This window comes from Ylistrum balloti, unplaced genomic scaffold (genome assembly GCF_031769215.1).
Source record: "Ylistrum balloti isolate Yb309-2 unplaced genomic scaffold, AGI_CSIRO_Ybal_v1 Utg370050, whole genome shotgun sequence".
NCBI lineage: Eukaryota > Metazoa > Mollusca > Bivalvia > Pectinida > Pectinidae > Ylistrum > Ylistrum balloti.
This window is the reverse complement of record NW_026782103.1, coordinates 360,517-377,531: the sequence shown is the minus strand read 5'-3', so window position 1 is coordinate 377,531 and position 17,015 is coordinate 360,517. Positions and strand designations below refer to the sequence as shown.

At 38.8% G+C, this 17,015-nt stretch overlaps 1 protein-coding gene across 1 annotated transcript; it reads left to right on the top strand.

The window, feature by feature from the left end:
* Nucleotides 1-235: 235 nt before the first annotated feature.
* Nucleotides 236-16,465, top strand: LOC132549234 (methenyltetrahydrofolate synthase domain-containing protein-like). The gene is made up of 7 exons (XM_060213149.1): nucleotides 236-337; nucleotides 2,895-2,956; nucleotides 4,968-5,071; nucleotides 5,355-5,468; nucleotides 10,521-10,634; nucleotides 11,031-11,121; nucleotides 11,409-16,465. Exons 2-7 carry the CDS (start codon nucleotides 2,905-2,907, stop codon nucleotides 12,497-12,499), a joined length of 1,566 nt encoding a protein of 521 aa, XP_060069132.1. The 5' UTR covers nucleotides 236-337; nucleotides 2,895-2,904; the 3' UTR covers nucleotides 12,500-16,465.
* Nucleotides 16,466-17,015: the final 550 nt, after the last annotated feature.

The window sequence follows — 17,015 nt, the reverse complement described above, 5'->3', positions numbered from 1 at the left end:
TCCTTGTGAAAAAGAAAATACGAAACTAATTGATGCTAAAAGCTGGCTGAATGTAGGGCTGCAGAATATAAATTTCCTTCCTTTGACCGATTTTTTACGTACAACAACATATCACTATGCTTATTCTGATAAATATTTTTAAATATAATCTTTAAGATTGCAAGAATTCTAATCGTTATTTAAAATCATTTGATACTCTTTCAGAAACATTTTTGCTGCGGTCCTAGACTATGGCAGCCTCCATGTGCCACGTTGAGAAATTGTGATAAAACTTTAGACCTAATTCTCCATTTGAAGGTGCTTTACAGTCCGAATTTTTATCTAGCTAGTACAAAAGGTATACAATGTGTTATCTTATGATATATTCGAATGTTTAAATATGATTATGTTTTCAAAAATTTAAGGGAAACTTCACCGCCCTTTGGACCGGTCGGCCAAACTGGAAACTTTCAGTTCCTTTTCGTTATTTTGACGAAGATTTATTAAGCAGGAAGGCGTTGGTCATTGATTTCGTATATTTTCAAGCACAAACAGTAACGATTTCATATATATGCGATACAAGGGTCATTTTTAACATCGTGTAATCCCGCTTTTTATGAAAAAATGTTCAGAACTCTTTCGACGGGCGGATGTTTTGAAACGACGTTTTCTGCACGTGATCACCATGGAAACGTTGCTAGACTGAGCAGAAACTGCAACCGAAAGATGAACATTTAGAATAATTTGAGTCTAGTGATTTGTAAGTTATATCGTGTTCATTTTAAGAAACAACAGGCACATTACACTGAAGTGTGAATATTTGTTTTCACATTGTTTGTCAAGTTTTAGTGAAATGTAGAAATTTCAGCAATTCAGATCATCCTTTCTGATGATACTTTGAAAGTAGCTTCCGAATTCTAGCTTTTCCATTATTAATAAGCTATATATCTTTTTCTTTCTGTTTTCTTTTTCATTCTTTTTTTACAAGCAGAGGCAGTAACATATTTATTGCTATTTTACTGCACATTGTTGTTGAGTGAACTGATTAATGCATTTCCCACTGTCAACTACAAGGCCTTCTCTTGATGTTAGAGATCCTATCCAATTAAATCTTATTTGTCATCCTGTTTAAAACAAAAGTAGATGTGGCTAGATTTGTTTTGGTACTGGGCAATAATTAGTCAGCATCATATATGATACCATATAGGATATAAAGTTCCTAAAAATTAACTGCCAAGTTTCTTTACAAAAAAGAATATTAAGATCTGTTTAGTTCCTTGAACTTCAGTGTTGGCTTCTTCCTATGATGAAACAATAGGAACCATTTTAGACCCATATCAGCTTTCATTTTGTGTAATCATGAAAATGTTAGCAGTAAATGCATTTATTACAAGAGCACATTTAAACCTAGTGCTTCACATTGAATTTTAACCAGCAAGTTTTAAAGTTTAAAAATAACAAACACAAAATGGGGGGTTATTTCATAATTAGACACTTACAAGATTAAAATTCCTGAGTACTGTTCTTGGCTTCTTTACACTGAAACGTTTTCATGCACACACTTTTTTTCTGTTTTTTTATTTTTTTTTTGCATTTTGTCATCTTACTTCATCTGTCATACCCTTTGTTTTTCATTGTACTTTTCATATTCATCATTCTAAGTTTACATTGAAACAACACCAGATAGGATCTTAAGATAAGGGTTGTTTTTTTATTGTAGGTCCTGAATGACATTTTTCTTTTTTCTTCAAATTATTCATGTTGAAATGCCAGGTATATTTGTATTTATCCACCAATAAGTCAATGGTTTGTATAACAGTAATATAGATATTAACTTTATCTATTTTAGAATAGTAGTGAAACAAGTTACACACATACAATCCTATACCAATCATTAATCAGATGTACTGTAAACATGGGTATATAATAAACTCAAACACAGGTTTGGGTTAAATGTAACCAATTTTTGATGATGATGTAACATTATGTAACATTACACAGTATTTTAGCTGTGGACAACACAGTCCACAAATTATGAAGTACTGGTATTCTGCTAAGAGACATCTTCTATGTTGTAACTACAACGTGAAAGATGTCATCTGTGTAAAGGATGGGTTAGATGGGGCTTTCTGCTTTCAAGACCTTAAAAACATATTGGCACCAGAGGCCTGGACATGGTCATTCCCCAATGTTCAGGAGGCTAAATGAGTAGGTCATTGCATGTATAACCTACAAATCTGCAAGCTTGTACAAAATGCAATTGGCTAGAACCTGTCAATGCCCCATGGCCCCAAACATTGATGGAACTGAAAAATGTTGGGGCAACCTGACGAGAATGATGCTCCATCCCATGTCATTGATATTGTCAATTACTTAATACCTACATAATCAGATGTACTGTAGACATGGGTATGTAAAATATTCTAACACAGCTTTATACCTTTTTAGGGAAATCAACTGTTTGCCTAGATGAAAGGCAAGTGAATCACCACTACATGACCCAACCTCCCTAACACAAAACCTGTAGACACTTGTCTTGTGAATTATCATAAGCGATATAGTTATGTTAAGTTTCTACATATAATTTACTTCTCGACTCCATCATTCTTACCATGTAACAATGATGAGCAATAGTCAAACATCCAATGATACCAAAGGCCTAGGTACATGTTTTGTATAAAGTGATTACTATATTTATCTGTCAATATGCCTATATCTGGTACAAAGCTATCCTTTTAATAGTTCCATCAGATCATAAACCAATGTCATTGTCATAAGCCCACCCCTAATGGTAAGTAATGTTGACCCGGGCCTATTGTAGGAGGAACACAGTATATGATTAAGAATGATAATACCATAACTTATTGCTATGTATCTAACAAAAAGATTTTATGGTTTATGTTTTATATCTTCAGATAAGACAAAATGTCGGAATCAAGAACGCCAGCAGAGTCTGTCAAGGCAATGGGTCCTGAAGGTTAGTGCTGGTTTTGTTCTCTGTTTTATTATCCAATAGGATAAACAACACAAAATATGAAAATGTATTTCACGGCGACAGAGGCATTGCAACTGATTTATTAAACAAACGTGTAAATCATACACTAATCTGTTACAAATACACAATATACGATGTATGTATATACATGTCACTCCTTTCCATTAATAATGATAAATAAAAATTTCCACGTCTGTGTGTCCCTACCTGTGCCGCCTGAATGACACGTACAGGTAACACATGACAGTACGACCCTGGTCTTAATTTGCATGTGCAAATCATACACATAGCGCCCCCTATTGGCGACTCATACCACAGAGAAATTATATTTATAGTGATGTATAAGCTTGATAATCCCTCTATCAATGCCAGTAACTATATCAACACAGTATTTTCTCTGGCTGATGTAGTTTTAACAAATATAATTCTAAAACAGAAACTTAAACCTTTCATTGTGGAAATTTCCTTTGAATTTTTTCATAATTGAAGAATCTGTTTTTTTTCTTTGTTATAAGTTTCTTTGTTTGAGAAAAATGAAAAATATTGCTCGTTATGGTAATTTAGACCACTATCAAATCAGAATGACAGGCTTTTCAAATTGCTTTAGTTCATGGTACATTTTTATCTGTTAGTTTGCTTTTTTTTTTGTTTCCACCATTTCTCTGAAACTACAAGAGGGATATCTCACGAAATTTGATATTGCTGTCCTTACTGATATAGATATATAAAGTAGTTCTTTCCGAGTTTCTCCACAACTACAAGAGGGATATCTTGAGAAACTTGATATTGATATAGCTGTTTTTACTGATATAGATATGTAAAGTAGTTCTTTCCGAGTTTCATCCCACATGAAAATATAACGACTTGATAAAAGTACTATTACAACATAGCTAGTGTACGCTGGTATCTTTACTCATGCTTAGTCCTGTTACACAAATGTAGTAGATATCAGCAACACTGGTGTTCTGTAATTGTTAGTGTTACTCAGGGAAATATTCTATGGACAGAAGAGAGGAATATTGTCCACTCTCCAATATCAATGTGTATTTAGGTGTAGAATAACTGTATACTTTGTGAAGAGTTACAGACTTGTTCAGTAGCTGTGAGCTGATCAATAGTATAATGTGCTGTCAGTCACTAAGTAGATTACCTGTATTATTCAGCATTCCAACCAGAATTAACTAGTTTTGTGAAGTAATCCCATCATTCCTTACAGAGTCTGTATTTTAGTATACCAGTATTAAATACACAGATTTCAGCAAACTTCATATGAAAATATTTTTTATATAAAACATATATCATATTTAGGGCACAGTGACATACTAGTGCATACATGTGTGTATGTGGTTGCATTTTTCAGACTTCTGTATTTGGCTCCACTATTCTTTTTGAAATTCCAATTTTCATCAAACTTTTCAGTCGATCCATCTCTTGGAATAGGTGCAACATAAAATACAAGTCAGTGTGACTCTTCCATTTCAGTTACTTTGTGTGTCAGTTAGATTTTCAATTTTAGCTCACCTGCCCTGGCGGGACTCGGGGCCCCTCTAGAAGGGGAGGGGCAAGGCCCAAAAGGGGAAATAGAGCAATTTCTTTAAAATCTTACTTCTTCTAGAGGAATGGTTGGATTTTGCCAAAATTTGGTCTGAAGCATTTATTGCGGAAGTTTGAGCCAGAGGAGCAAAACGTTGGGTCTAAGCCCTCTGGGGGCAGGGCCCAATAGGGGAAATTGAGCAAATTATTCAAAATCGTACTCCTCCTTTAGGAGTGATTGGATTATGACCAAATTTAGTCAGAAGCAATTTTGGATGGAGAAGGAGCAAGTTTTTTCAGGTGAGCAATAAATTCTCTGTGGACCTCTTGTTTAGATATATCTTACATAGGCTTTGTCCTTTTTAATATCAGTTTATAAATAGATTTTAGTTGCTTTTGGAAGTCCTCAATTTGGATGTTAGATCAGAACTTAACTGACAATGTGAAACAACATTTACAGAGATTACGAAGCAGTCCATACGTAAAGTTGTCTGGGATTACCTGGAGCAGAATAACCTGGTCAATTTCCCACGTCCAGTTTACAACAGGATACCTAACTTTAAGGTACTAGAATCCTTGTAGAAAATTTTTCAAATATGTTTGTGGTATTCATTCTAATAAAACACCTGCCCCAGTGACTCAGAAAGAGGATTATTATGTCCACTTAGTTAATTAAAGGCCTCATGGCACTATCAATATAGCATATAAACACTTTGAAATCTTCAAAATCCCTAAAATTATCAAAACTGTTATCCTTCCTTCAAAATTAGGAATTTATTGATGAAATCAGAAAGATGTGTTATGTTGGAATCATTATTGTTCATCTTTGACTTGCTGTTTGTAACAGGGAGCAGCCAATGCTGCTGAGAAGGTACCAACAATGGCTGAGTTTAAATCAGCACGAGTTGTGAAAGTCAATCCAGATAAACCACAGGAGAATGTGCGCTTCCTAACCCTGGAGGTAAGTCTTACAGAGACAGGCTTGGTATAGAGGTAGGTCTGATAGAGACATGCTTGGTATAGAGGTAGATGTGACAGGAGACAGGCTTGGTATAGAGGTAGGTCTGACAGGAGACAGGGTTGGTTTAGAGGTAGGTCTGACAGGAGACATGCTTGCTATAGAGGTAGGTGTGACAGAGACATTCTTGATATAGAGGTAGGTCTGACAGCAGACAGGATTGGTAAGGTAGGTCTGACAGGAGAAAGGCCTGGTATAGAGGTAGATCTGACAGAGACATGCTTGGTATAGTGGTAGGTCTGACAGGAGACAGGCATGGTATAGAGGTAGATGTGACAGGAGACAGGGTTGGTATAGAGGTAGGTCTGACAGGGGACAGGGATGGTATAGAGGTAGGTCTGACAGGAGACATGCTTGGTATAGAGGTAGGTCTGACAGCAGACAGGATTGGTCAGGTAGGTCTGACAGCAGACAGGATTGGTAAGGTAGGTCTGACAGGAGACAGGCCTGGTATAGAGGTAGGTCTGACAGAGACATGCTTGGTATCGAGGTAGGTCTGACAGGAAACAGGCATGGTATAGAGGTAGATGTGACAGGAGACATGCTTTGTATAGAGGTAGGTCTGACAGGAGACAGGGTTGGTATAGAGGTAGGTCTGACAAGAGACATGCTTGGTATAGAGGTAGGTGTGACAGAGACATTCTTGGTATAGAGGTAGGTCTGACAGCAGACAGGATTGGTAAGGTAGGTCTGACAGGAGACAGGCCTGGTATAGAGGTAGGTCTGACAGAGACATTCTTGGTATAGAGGTAGGTCTGACAGCAGACAGGATTGGTAAGGTAGGTCTGACAGGGGACAGGGATGGTATAGAGGTAGGTCTGACAGAGACATGCTTGGTAAAGAGGTAGGTCTGACAGGAGACATTCTTGGTAAAGAGGTAGGTCTGGCAGAGACATGCTTAGCATAGAGGTAGGTCTGACAGAGACATGCTTGGTATAGAGGTAGGTCTGACAGGAGACAGGCTTGGTATACAGGTAGGTCTGGCAGGAGACAGGCATGGTATACAGGTAGGTCTGACAGGAGACATGCTTGGTATAGAGGTAGGTCTGACAGGAGACATGCTTGGTATAGAGGTAGGTCTGACAGGAGACATGCTTGGTATAGAGATAGGTGTGACAGAGACAGGATTGGTATAGAGGTAGGTCTGACAGGAGACAGGATTGGTAAGGTAGGTCTGACAGGAGACAGGCCTGGTATAGAGGTAGGTCTGACAGAGACATGCTTGGTATAGAGGTAGGTCTGACAGGAGACAGGCATGGTATAAAGGTAGATGTGACAGGAGACATTCTTGGTATAGAGATAGGTCTGACAGGAGACAGGGTTGGTATAGAGGTAGGTCTGACAGGAGATATGCTTGGTATAGAGGTAGGTCTGACAGCAGACAGGATTGGTCAGGTAGGTCTGACAGCAGACAGGATTGGTAAGGTAGGTCTGACAGGAGAAAGGCCTGCTATAGAGGTAGGTCTGACAGAGACATGCTTGGTACAGAGGTAGGTCTGATAGTAGACATGCTTGGTAAAGAGGTAGGTCTGACAGGAGACATTCTTGGTATAGAGGTAGGTCTGGCAGAGACATACTTGGCATACAGGTAGGTCTGACAGAGACATGCTTGGTATAGAGGTAGGTCTGACAGGAGACAGGCTTGGTATAGAGGTAGGTCTTGCAGGAGACAGGCATGGTATAGAGGTAGGTTTGACAGGAGACAGGCTTGGTATAGAGGTAGGTCTGACAGGAGACAGAGTTGGTATAGAGGTAGGTCTGACGGGAGACATGCTTGGTATAGAGGTAGGTGTGACAGAGACACTCTTGGTATAGAGGTAGGTCTGACAGGAGACAGGATTGGTCAGGTAGGTCTGACAGGAGACAGGCCTGGTATAGAGGTAGGTCTGACAGAGACATGCTTGGTATAGTGGTAGGTCTGACAGGAGACAGCGTTGGTATAGAGGTAGGTCTGACAGGAGACATGCTTGGTATAGAGGTAGGTCTGACAGCAGACAGGATTGGTAAGGTAGGTCTGACAGGAGACAGGATTGGTAAGGTAGGTCTGACAGGAGACAGGCCTGGTATAGAGGTAGGTCTGACAGAGACATGCTTGGTACAGAGGTAGGTCTGACAGTAGACATGCTTGGTAAAGAGGTAGGTCTGACAGGAGACAGGATTGGTATAGAGGTAGGTCTGACAGAGACATGCTTGGTACAGAGGTAGGTCTGACAGGAGACAGGCCTGGTATAGAGGTAGGTCTGACATGGATACAGGTAGGTCACAGAGACATGGTATAGAGGTAGGTCTGACAGGAGACGGGCTTGGTAAAGAGGTAGGTCTGACAGGAGACATTCTTGGTATAGAGGTAGGTCTGGCAGAGACATGCTTGGCATACAGGTAGGTCTGACAGAGACATGCTTGGTATAGAGGTATGTCTGACAGGAGATAGGCTTGGTATAGAGGTAGGTCTGGCAGGATACAGGCATGGTATAGAGGTAGGTCTGACAGGAGACATGCTTGGTATAGTGGTATGTCTGACAGGAGACATGCTTTTTGTAGAGGTAGGTCTGACAGGAGACATTCTTGGTATAAAGGTAGGTGTGACAGGAGACAGGCTTGGTATAGACATAGGTCTGACAGGAGACAGGCTTGGTATAGAGGTAGATCTGGCAGGAGACAGGCTTGGTATAGAGGTAGGTCTGACAGGAGATATGCTTTGTGCAGAGGTAGGTCTGACAAGAAACAGGATTGGTAAGGTAGGTCTGACAGGAGACAGGCCTGGTATAGAGGTAGGTCTGACAGAGACATGCTTGGTACAGAGGTAGGTCTGACAGTAGACATGCTTGGTAAAGAGGTAGGTCTGACAGGAGACAGGATTGGTATAGAGGTAGGTCTGACAGGAGACATGCTTGGTATAGAGGTAGGTCTGACAGGAGACAGGCCTGGTATAGAGGTAGGTCTGACAGTAGACATGCTTGGTAAAGAGGTAGGTCTGACAGGAGACATTCTTGGTATAGAGGTAGGTCTGGCAGGAGACATGCTTTGTGTAGAGGTAGGTCTGACAGGAGACATCTGACAGCAGACAGGGTAGAGGTAGGTCTGACAGAGACATAGAGGTAGGTCTGACAGAGACATGCTTGGTATAGAGGTAGGTCTGATAGAGGTAGGGTCTGACAGAGACAGGCATGGTATAGAGGTAGGTAGAGACATGCTTGTAGGTCTGACAGAGACATGCTTGGTATAGAGGTAGGTCTGACAGGAGACATGCTTGGTATAGAGGTAGGTCTGACAGGAGACATTCTTGGTATAGAGGTAGGTCTGGCAGAGACATGCTTGGCATACAGGTAGGTCTGACAGAGACATGCTTGGTATAGAGGTATGTCTGACAGGAGATAGGCTTGGTATAGAGGTAGGTCTGACAGGAGACAGGCTTGGTATAGAGGTAGATCTGGCAGGAGACAGGCTTGGTATAGAGGTAGGTCTGACAGGAGACATGCTTGGTATAGAGGTAGGTCTGACAGCAGACAGGCAGTGAAGAGAGCTAGAAGAGACAGACGAAATGCAATGTATAGAGGTAGGTCTGACAGGAGACAGGCATGGTATAGAGGTAGATGTGACAGGAGACATTCTTGGTATAGAGGTAGGTCTGACAGGAGACATTCTTGGTATAGAGGTAAGTCTGACCGGAGACAGGATTGGTAAGGTAGGTCTGACAGGAGACAGGCCTGGTATAGAGGTAGGTCTGACAGAGACATGCTTATACAGGAGGTAGGTGGTGAGGTCTGAGACATGCTTGGTATAGAGGTATGTCTGACAGGAGATAGGCTTGGTATAGAGGTAGGTCTGGTAGAGACATGCTTGGCATACAGGTAGGTCTGACAGAGACATGCTTGGTATAGAGGTAGGTCTGACAGGAGACAGGCTTGGTAAAGAGGTAGGTCTGACAGCAGACAGGATTGGTAAGATAGGTCTGACAGGAGAAAGGCCTGGTATAGAGGTAGTTCTGACAGGCTTGACAGGTAGGTCTGACAGCTTGGTATAGAGGTAGGTCTGACAGGAGACGGGCTTGGTATAGAGGTAGTTCTGACAGGAGACGGGCTTGGTATAGAGGTAGGTCTGACAGGAGACGGGCTTGGTAAAGAGGTAGGTCTGACAGGAGACATTCTTGGTATAGAGGTAGGTCTGACAGGAGACATGCTTGGTATAGAGGTAGGTCTGACAGGAGACATTCTTGGTATAGAGGTAGGTGTGAAAGGAGACGTGCTTGGTATAGAGGTAGGTCTGACAGGAGACATGCTTGGTATAGAGGTAGGTCTGACAGGAGACATGCTTGGTATAGAGGTAGGTCTGACAGGAGACAGGATTGTTAAGGTAGGTCTGACAGGAGACATGCTTGGTATAGAGGTAGGTCTGACAGAGACATGCTTGGTATAGAGGTAGGTCTGACAGGAGACATTCTTGGTATAGAGGTAGGTCTGGCAGAGACATGCTTGGTATAGAGGTAGGTCTGGCAGAGACATGCTTGGTATAGAGATATATCTGACAGGAGACATGATTGTGTAGAGGTAGGTCTGACAGGAGATTTACACAAGACATGGTTGTTATGGAGACATTCTTGGTTCAGAGGTAGGTCTGGCAGGAGACATGCTTTGTGTAGAGGTAGGTCTGACAGGAGTGGTATAGTAGGTAGCTTGACGCAAGCCATGGTTGTTATGGAGGTGAATCTGACACAAGACATGGTTGTTATGGAGGTGAGTCTGACACAAGACATGGTTGTTATGGAGGTGAGCCTGACACAAGACCAGCTTGGTGTATCAAAAAGTTGTAATACTGTGCTACATATTATCGTAATATTTGTTATAAGGAATTCCGTGAACTAATCAATTTTGTTAGTAGTTGAATAATTTGTATACTTTTTGTGGATTATCTGATGGAATAAAAATATAGAAAAATTTATACAATATAACATGATAAAGTGTAAAACACCAGGTCATTATTGAACCTTGTTGACAGGCTAACAAGACCTTGTTAGTGCCCACTCCACGCTTGAGGACAGGACTGTTTAATAGGATTGTGGTCCCAGAGGATGCTAACAAGGAAATGCTGAGGATTTGTTCCACTACTCAGGTAGATTTCTAATTGATTTTCCTGCTTTGTTGTACAATAAACAATATTTTCATATGTAAAAGATCAATTATACACTGGTTTAAATAAGTACATAAACACACAAACAGTATATGTTGTTTAATAAAGTACATAAACACACATACAGTATATGTTGTTTAATAAAGTACATATACACACAGAGTGTGTTGTCTAGTCAAGCACATAAACACAAAACAGTATATGTTGTTTAATAAAGTACATATAATCACAGAGTGTGTTGTCTAATCAAATACATAAACACACAAACAGTATGTGTTGTCTATTCAAATACATAAACACACAAACAGTATGTGTTGTCTATTCAAATACATTAACACACAAACAGTATGTGTGGTCTAATGATTTTCTCTGTTATAGGGAGTGAGGGAACACAGCGAGCCGATTGGTCTGGATGACAAAGTAAAAGTTGACCTTATTGTTATAGGGTCAGTGGCAGTGTCCAAGGAAGGTCAGTTATACTAAATGACTCCCATTGTTTTTATCTTTAGACAGCCCGTATGACATTTGTCAGAAAAAAAGAAGGAAAAACATCCTTAGGGTTTTAAAACAGCACCTTGTACAGAACGCTTTCAAAAGCTTTTGGTAAAACTGCAAAAAAATCAAATGGAATTGTTTAAAAAATCTGCCTTTACAGAACTGTTAGTAATAATGATTCATCTTTGATGTCTCTGATGTTTTTGTGTCCGAAGTCAAAGAAAACGCATGTATTACAACACATAGATTTTCTGCTTTCAGGTTTTCGTATTGGTAAGGGCGAGGGTTTTGGAGATCTTGAGTATGCCATGATGAAAAGCATGGGTGCCATTGACGATAACACCATTGTCATTTCGACCGTCCACGACTGTCAGGTACTCGATATCCCTGAGTCCCTTATGACCCCCCATGATGTTCAGGTAAACTACATCGTCACACCAACTGAAATCATCAAGTGTGACTGCAAACGTTCCCAGCCAAAAGGTATTATCTGGTCTTACATTACACCCAAGAAGATGCGACAAGTTGCTATCCTTAGGCGTCTACGCGTCTTGGAGCGTGAAGCAGGAGTGGACGTAACTCTTAAAGATGGGGAGGAATTTGATGAGACAGCCGATGATGGTGAGGATGAAAAGAGCGGAGAGAATGATCGCTACCGCCGTAGACGTCCACCATTTAATAGGAGGCGCCGTGCTCCAGGAGGACGAGGACGTCGAAGGCCAAACAGTGAACGAGATGGAGAAATAGTCAATGAGGAGAGAGGTGAGTCATCAGGCAATGAAGCAACTCATGCTGAAGGTGATCAAGGGCGTCCGCAGCGCAGAAGACGTCCACGACCTCCACGCAGGAGGCGGAGGGCTTCCGATCGCCGTGATGAAGGGGAAGAAAATTCTGAGCAGAATGTTGATGAGTATTCACCGAGAGAGGGTGATGGTGACAGAGAGATGCCAGACAAGAGAAGGGGTAAAGGTGGAGAGCGTCGTGCTCCACGCAGAATGAGAAACAACCCTCGTACCAGGATGCCTACAATCTTTGTTGGTAGCATTCCACGTGCAACTCGTGTCAGTGAACTGAAAACGAGGATCCGTGAAATGGATATCTTCCCAATTCGCGTAATATGGCATGGGGCACGTGGATATGCATTCTTTCAATTCACAAAGCAGGGTGAAATGGAAACTGCCTTAGACTCTCTCAGAGAATTTGAAATCAATGGCAAGCAGCTAAGAATAGAAGAATCCAAGCCAATGACAAATCGGTCAAATAATTCATCTGGAGACCGTGGAGACGGGGATGTGGATATCAACGGTGCAGCTGATGGCATGCAACAGATGTCCATTAAGAATGATGATTGAAGCAATACTGGAGATAGGTGGTCGGGATGCATGTAGCACTTACGTGCTGTGCCCAAATAGTGCTAAGGTATATATATACTGTTATTTAAAATCAGCATCATTGACCGATGCCTCCAGTCTCTGTGCCAGGTTAGGTAAGCCTGCAGCAAGTAATCTTGATGATCGTTCATGTTCATGGTTTTAATAAGAGATGACGTAGGAAGAAACTGTAATCATTTATCACTGACCCTCTGTAGTGATTGTCACTGTTCCAGTTTTATGCAGTCATGGAAAGGATGCCACACAGTCATCTTTTGTTTGTAATGGAATGAGATATTAACAGTACAGACATGATTTTTGTCCGATTAATTTATGGTGAATGGGAGTTTTTCTGATAACCTTGATTCAGAACCTGTGATTCTAGACTGAAATTGACTGAAATGTGCACTAGTCCCCGAGGGCAGTCGTGAAACCTGTGACAGGCTAAAGACACAATTGATTTTTCACCATTTCATGGTAAAAGTGTTAATTTGGAAAAAAGTTGTTTTTGGAGAGCAAGATTGTTCTAAAGGTCACAAAGAAGGAAATTGTTGTTGCTTTTGATTAAAATCATATTCATTGAAATGTTTGACACAAAACAATTTCATTTCTCATGTTTATTTCTCATGGGTTTGTGTTTCAACTTTAAATCCCTCTTTAGTTTACGAGACAGCTTCTCATTGATTGCATATTAGCTGCAATGGTTTTGATTGGTTGAACCCTTTGGCCTGTAACATTTAAGTGGATTGGATGTTTGATCAGCTCCTAAAAATACAGTGAATGTTTTTTTATGTATGCATTATGTAGCAGCTAATGATATTGATCAGCATTACTACAATATAGCTGTACAAAATGGACATCTGTATATGTCCAAGTTTGGTTCTTATTGATCTTCTGGTGTTTGAGAAATCATTTCCTATTTTTTAAAATGGCTGACTTACTGTAAATCATTTAAATTTTGCGTGGGATTTATCTCCGGGTTAATATGCGAGGAAAGTCATGCTATTATTTGTAAAATAATTCTGTATGGTATCTTTGTTGATTCGGTAACCATTTTTGAAGTCTTAAAGAGTGTAGGTGTCTAATAGCTCATGATTCGTGAATTTAAAGTCAATTCCAGATCAGCGTTTGTGAAATCATCTATCTGCAAATAAGGTAAAAGAGGTAAATCTGGGAAATAAAGAATTTGCTAAATCAAAGTGATTTACAGTAATTTGAAATGCCATATGAAGCAATTTGTAGTATTGTGCCTCAAAATGCAATCAAATCCTGATTGTGAGTTTAAGCAGTTATGCAAACCCTTTCAATGAACTAACTGTGTCTTAGGTGTTTTGTAGTCTGGATATTAAGAGTCCTAATCATACATGAAAGTGTATTAGTGATTCTAATTGCAGGACTTACAAACTATTGGAGGTTGTTTTGCTAAATGTTGTTGGCAAGAGCTATTTATGTTAGAAATATGTGAAGCACCTTTTCGTCTGACTATTTTGATTTCATTTTACTGTCTATAAAATGTCAGTAGCATTTTTGATACTTGAAAATGAGTGCTTTTTGTAAGGATTATCATCATAAAGGGACAATGTTATGGAAAATCAAGTGGAATCTATATGAAATACACAATATTAGATGTATCAGTATTGATGATATGTGGTGGTCCTTTCACTACAATATCTACTATGGCTTTTTTGTTCATTATCCTTGTGGTACATCATAGAAGGAGTTATTCTGGATAAAAATATCTCTGAAAGAGGTCTTAAAAACAAAGTTATGAACACATTCACATTCAAAATGACTGTTATTTAACTGACAGGACTTTCAACAGTAACTAGCTTAAATTATCATCTCACTATGATCTTTATAATGATTGAAACAATGAATTACACGTGTGAGATTTTACTGACCAAAGTTACACATGTACCCTGTAGTTCTGATTAGAAAAAATAAGTATGCTGTTTTTCACTTCCTGTGTTTAATCAAAGAAATTATTTCTAAGATTTCTTTAAATGTACTACTTGCTCTACTTTAATTCTGAAGCGGATATCTGAGGCTTGTTTTTGTTTTTTTTTCATGGCCATAGAATCCATGTTGTTGTATAGAAGATGTTTAAAAGTAGCCGGGTTGGAGCACTTTGTTTTGTCTCTTTGATTGATATTCATATAAGTAGAGGATATTTTAGCTCAGTCAAGAAATAATCCAGTTTCCCTGAGTGATATGGTACATAATGTACTGTTACATTTATGACAACAGGTTTTAAGGCCTAACACTTTGTTTTGGAAATGAGTTCAGGTATTTCAAATTTACAGTAACAGCAGTCCTGCTGCCTGTCTTGGAAGTGAAATAGTTTTAAATAAGAAATGCATTGTCAAGGCCATTTTTAGACTGTTACTATACATGTCATATCAAATTAGCATTATCAGGGGAAAGCTGAAAGATGTTTAACGGTCAAAAGGGTTTCAACCACCGAAGCATATATACATTTAACATGTATTGTGTTAAGTATTAAATTATTTGAATGGATGCTTCATAAAAATGGATTGAAAAGGAATTTCTACCGTACAGCTTTCATATAGATATATACACCCATTTTTATGCTTATTTTTCAACATGTATATAGGTTATACATAGATGTGTTCAAGGTTGGACATAATTATTTAGTTATCAAGTGTGTGCAGTGTCATGATTCGTGAATGCATCAAAAGAAAAAAAATCCATCCATGAATTGATCTAATAATCTTAACTTTCAACATATCGAAGTCAGAAATTAGTGAGTAGTTTAAGGTTATATGCTACCTTTATCTTCTTTCCAAAAGAGTTCAGTGCTGAAATATATCAGAGTTATATATTTGAGAATGTCAATTTGGACAAATTCAATTTGCATGAGAACATTGCAGTTGAAATCAGAAGTGCAAAAAAGTATTGACATTGATAAAAAAAAATATGTTCAAGGGAGACAACCCCAACTCAATTTGCATGGGAGCATATAACCTAAATGTCAGCAGTTACCTTCTAGCAACAAATAACATGCCTTCATCCTTATGTAGAGTAAAAAGCGCCTCTCAGAAATCTTCAAAAGCAATCCTGTTTTCAGCTTAACATTATAAAGTAGCATTATCTGCCAAAGAAATTGTCAACTATGCAATTGGATCCCAACAAGTGCCACTTATCTTCTTTATTTAGGAAAAATGTTGGTCAAATCAAATTCAGCAACATTGTGAAGATGAAATGCAAAAAATTATAATAAAATTGGTGATTTGGTCGTAGGGTTGGAAGGCGGTGATTTCTCAGTCTTTAGAATGTTGATTTATTAAAGATGGGTTTCTTGCTGATTTTCTGGCTTTCTGTCTTTTCAGAAGAAAATAAATCACCATTGTCAAATATTCAGGCATAAAAAAAGAGATTGGCAAACAGCGGATGATAGTTTTATGATTAGATAAACTTCCTTACAAGGTAGTCATTTACATACCATTGCCTTAATGTGCATTAATACAGGACAAATTGAAACATTTTTCACCTTTACTTACTAGGTATAAACTAACCTGAAGCATATTCAGGTTTTTTGCCTTAATTTTTTGATAGTAAGGAAAGTTCATAAACTTTTTGCTAGTGGAAAAATCAGACGTTTTGGCATACGTCTGTATAACATGTTTCCTTGAATCAGCTGAAACCCAACTTTTATAAAAAAAACTTCGTTAACCAATAATTCAGAATTGATGACTGTGTTTGTTGTTATTCCAACCCTGTATAATTGAAATGACCGTTGATTTGTGCTGTGTTGTATATTGATTTAAAAACAAGTTACAAAGAAATTGAATTCCCTTTAAAAAAAGTTATGAAATTCTATGAGGTTGTGACTCGAGAAAGCATGACTGCAATATCATAGTTTATAGATATAGTTTTTTATTAATCAATAATGATTTAATAATAAAACAATGCATTGTCATTATTGAAGTCCTCGTTTGAATACTTTTTGTTATCTGAATAGAAGAGGTTGACTGAACCGAACTGCTGTTGTCATCCAAACAAATGTTCCTCTACCAATGACTAAGCTGTTAATATTGAACTTTGAGACATTTTGTCATTGGGAACGCTTGACAGAGATTTCTTTAAATATGATAGTCATAGGTCAATGACAATGTAACCGTAGAGATAGATAACTCAAGCTTCTCTTTGCACATCAAACTGAATCAACATACAATGCTTCACTAGGGCAAAAATGTTTTCAAACCAACCTAATTTTTCATCCTCTGACTGCAATTACTTTCAACATTTTGGCAAAAGTTACTCTAAAATCTCTGTTGATTTCCTGAAGTAAATTCACCAGAGACACATAATATGTATTTATACAGACCGATGTCAATATTCTCTTGACACCTATCAAGGGTGATACAGGTCACCATGCCAACATTGGTTTTTGCAATGAAAGTTTTAAATGTACACCATTCCTGAAAACATCATGAACTTTCACAAAAAGCCAAGCTGAGATCCTGTGTCCCAAACA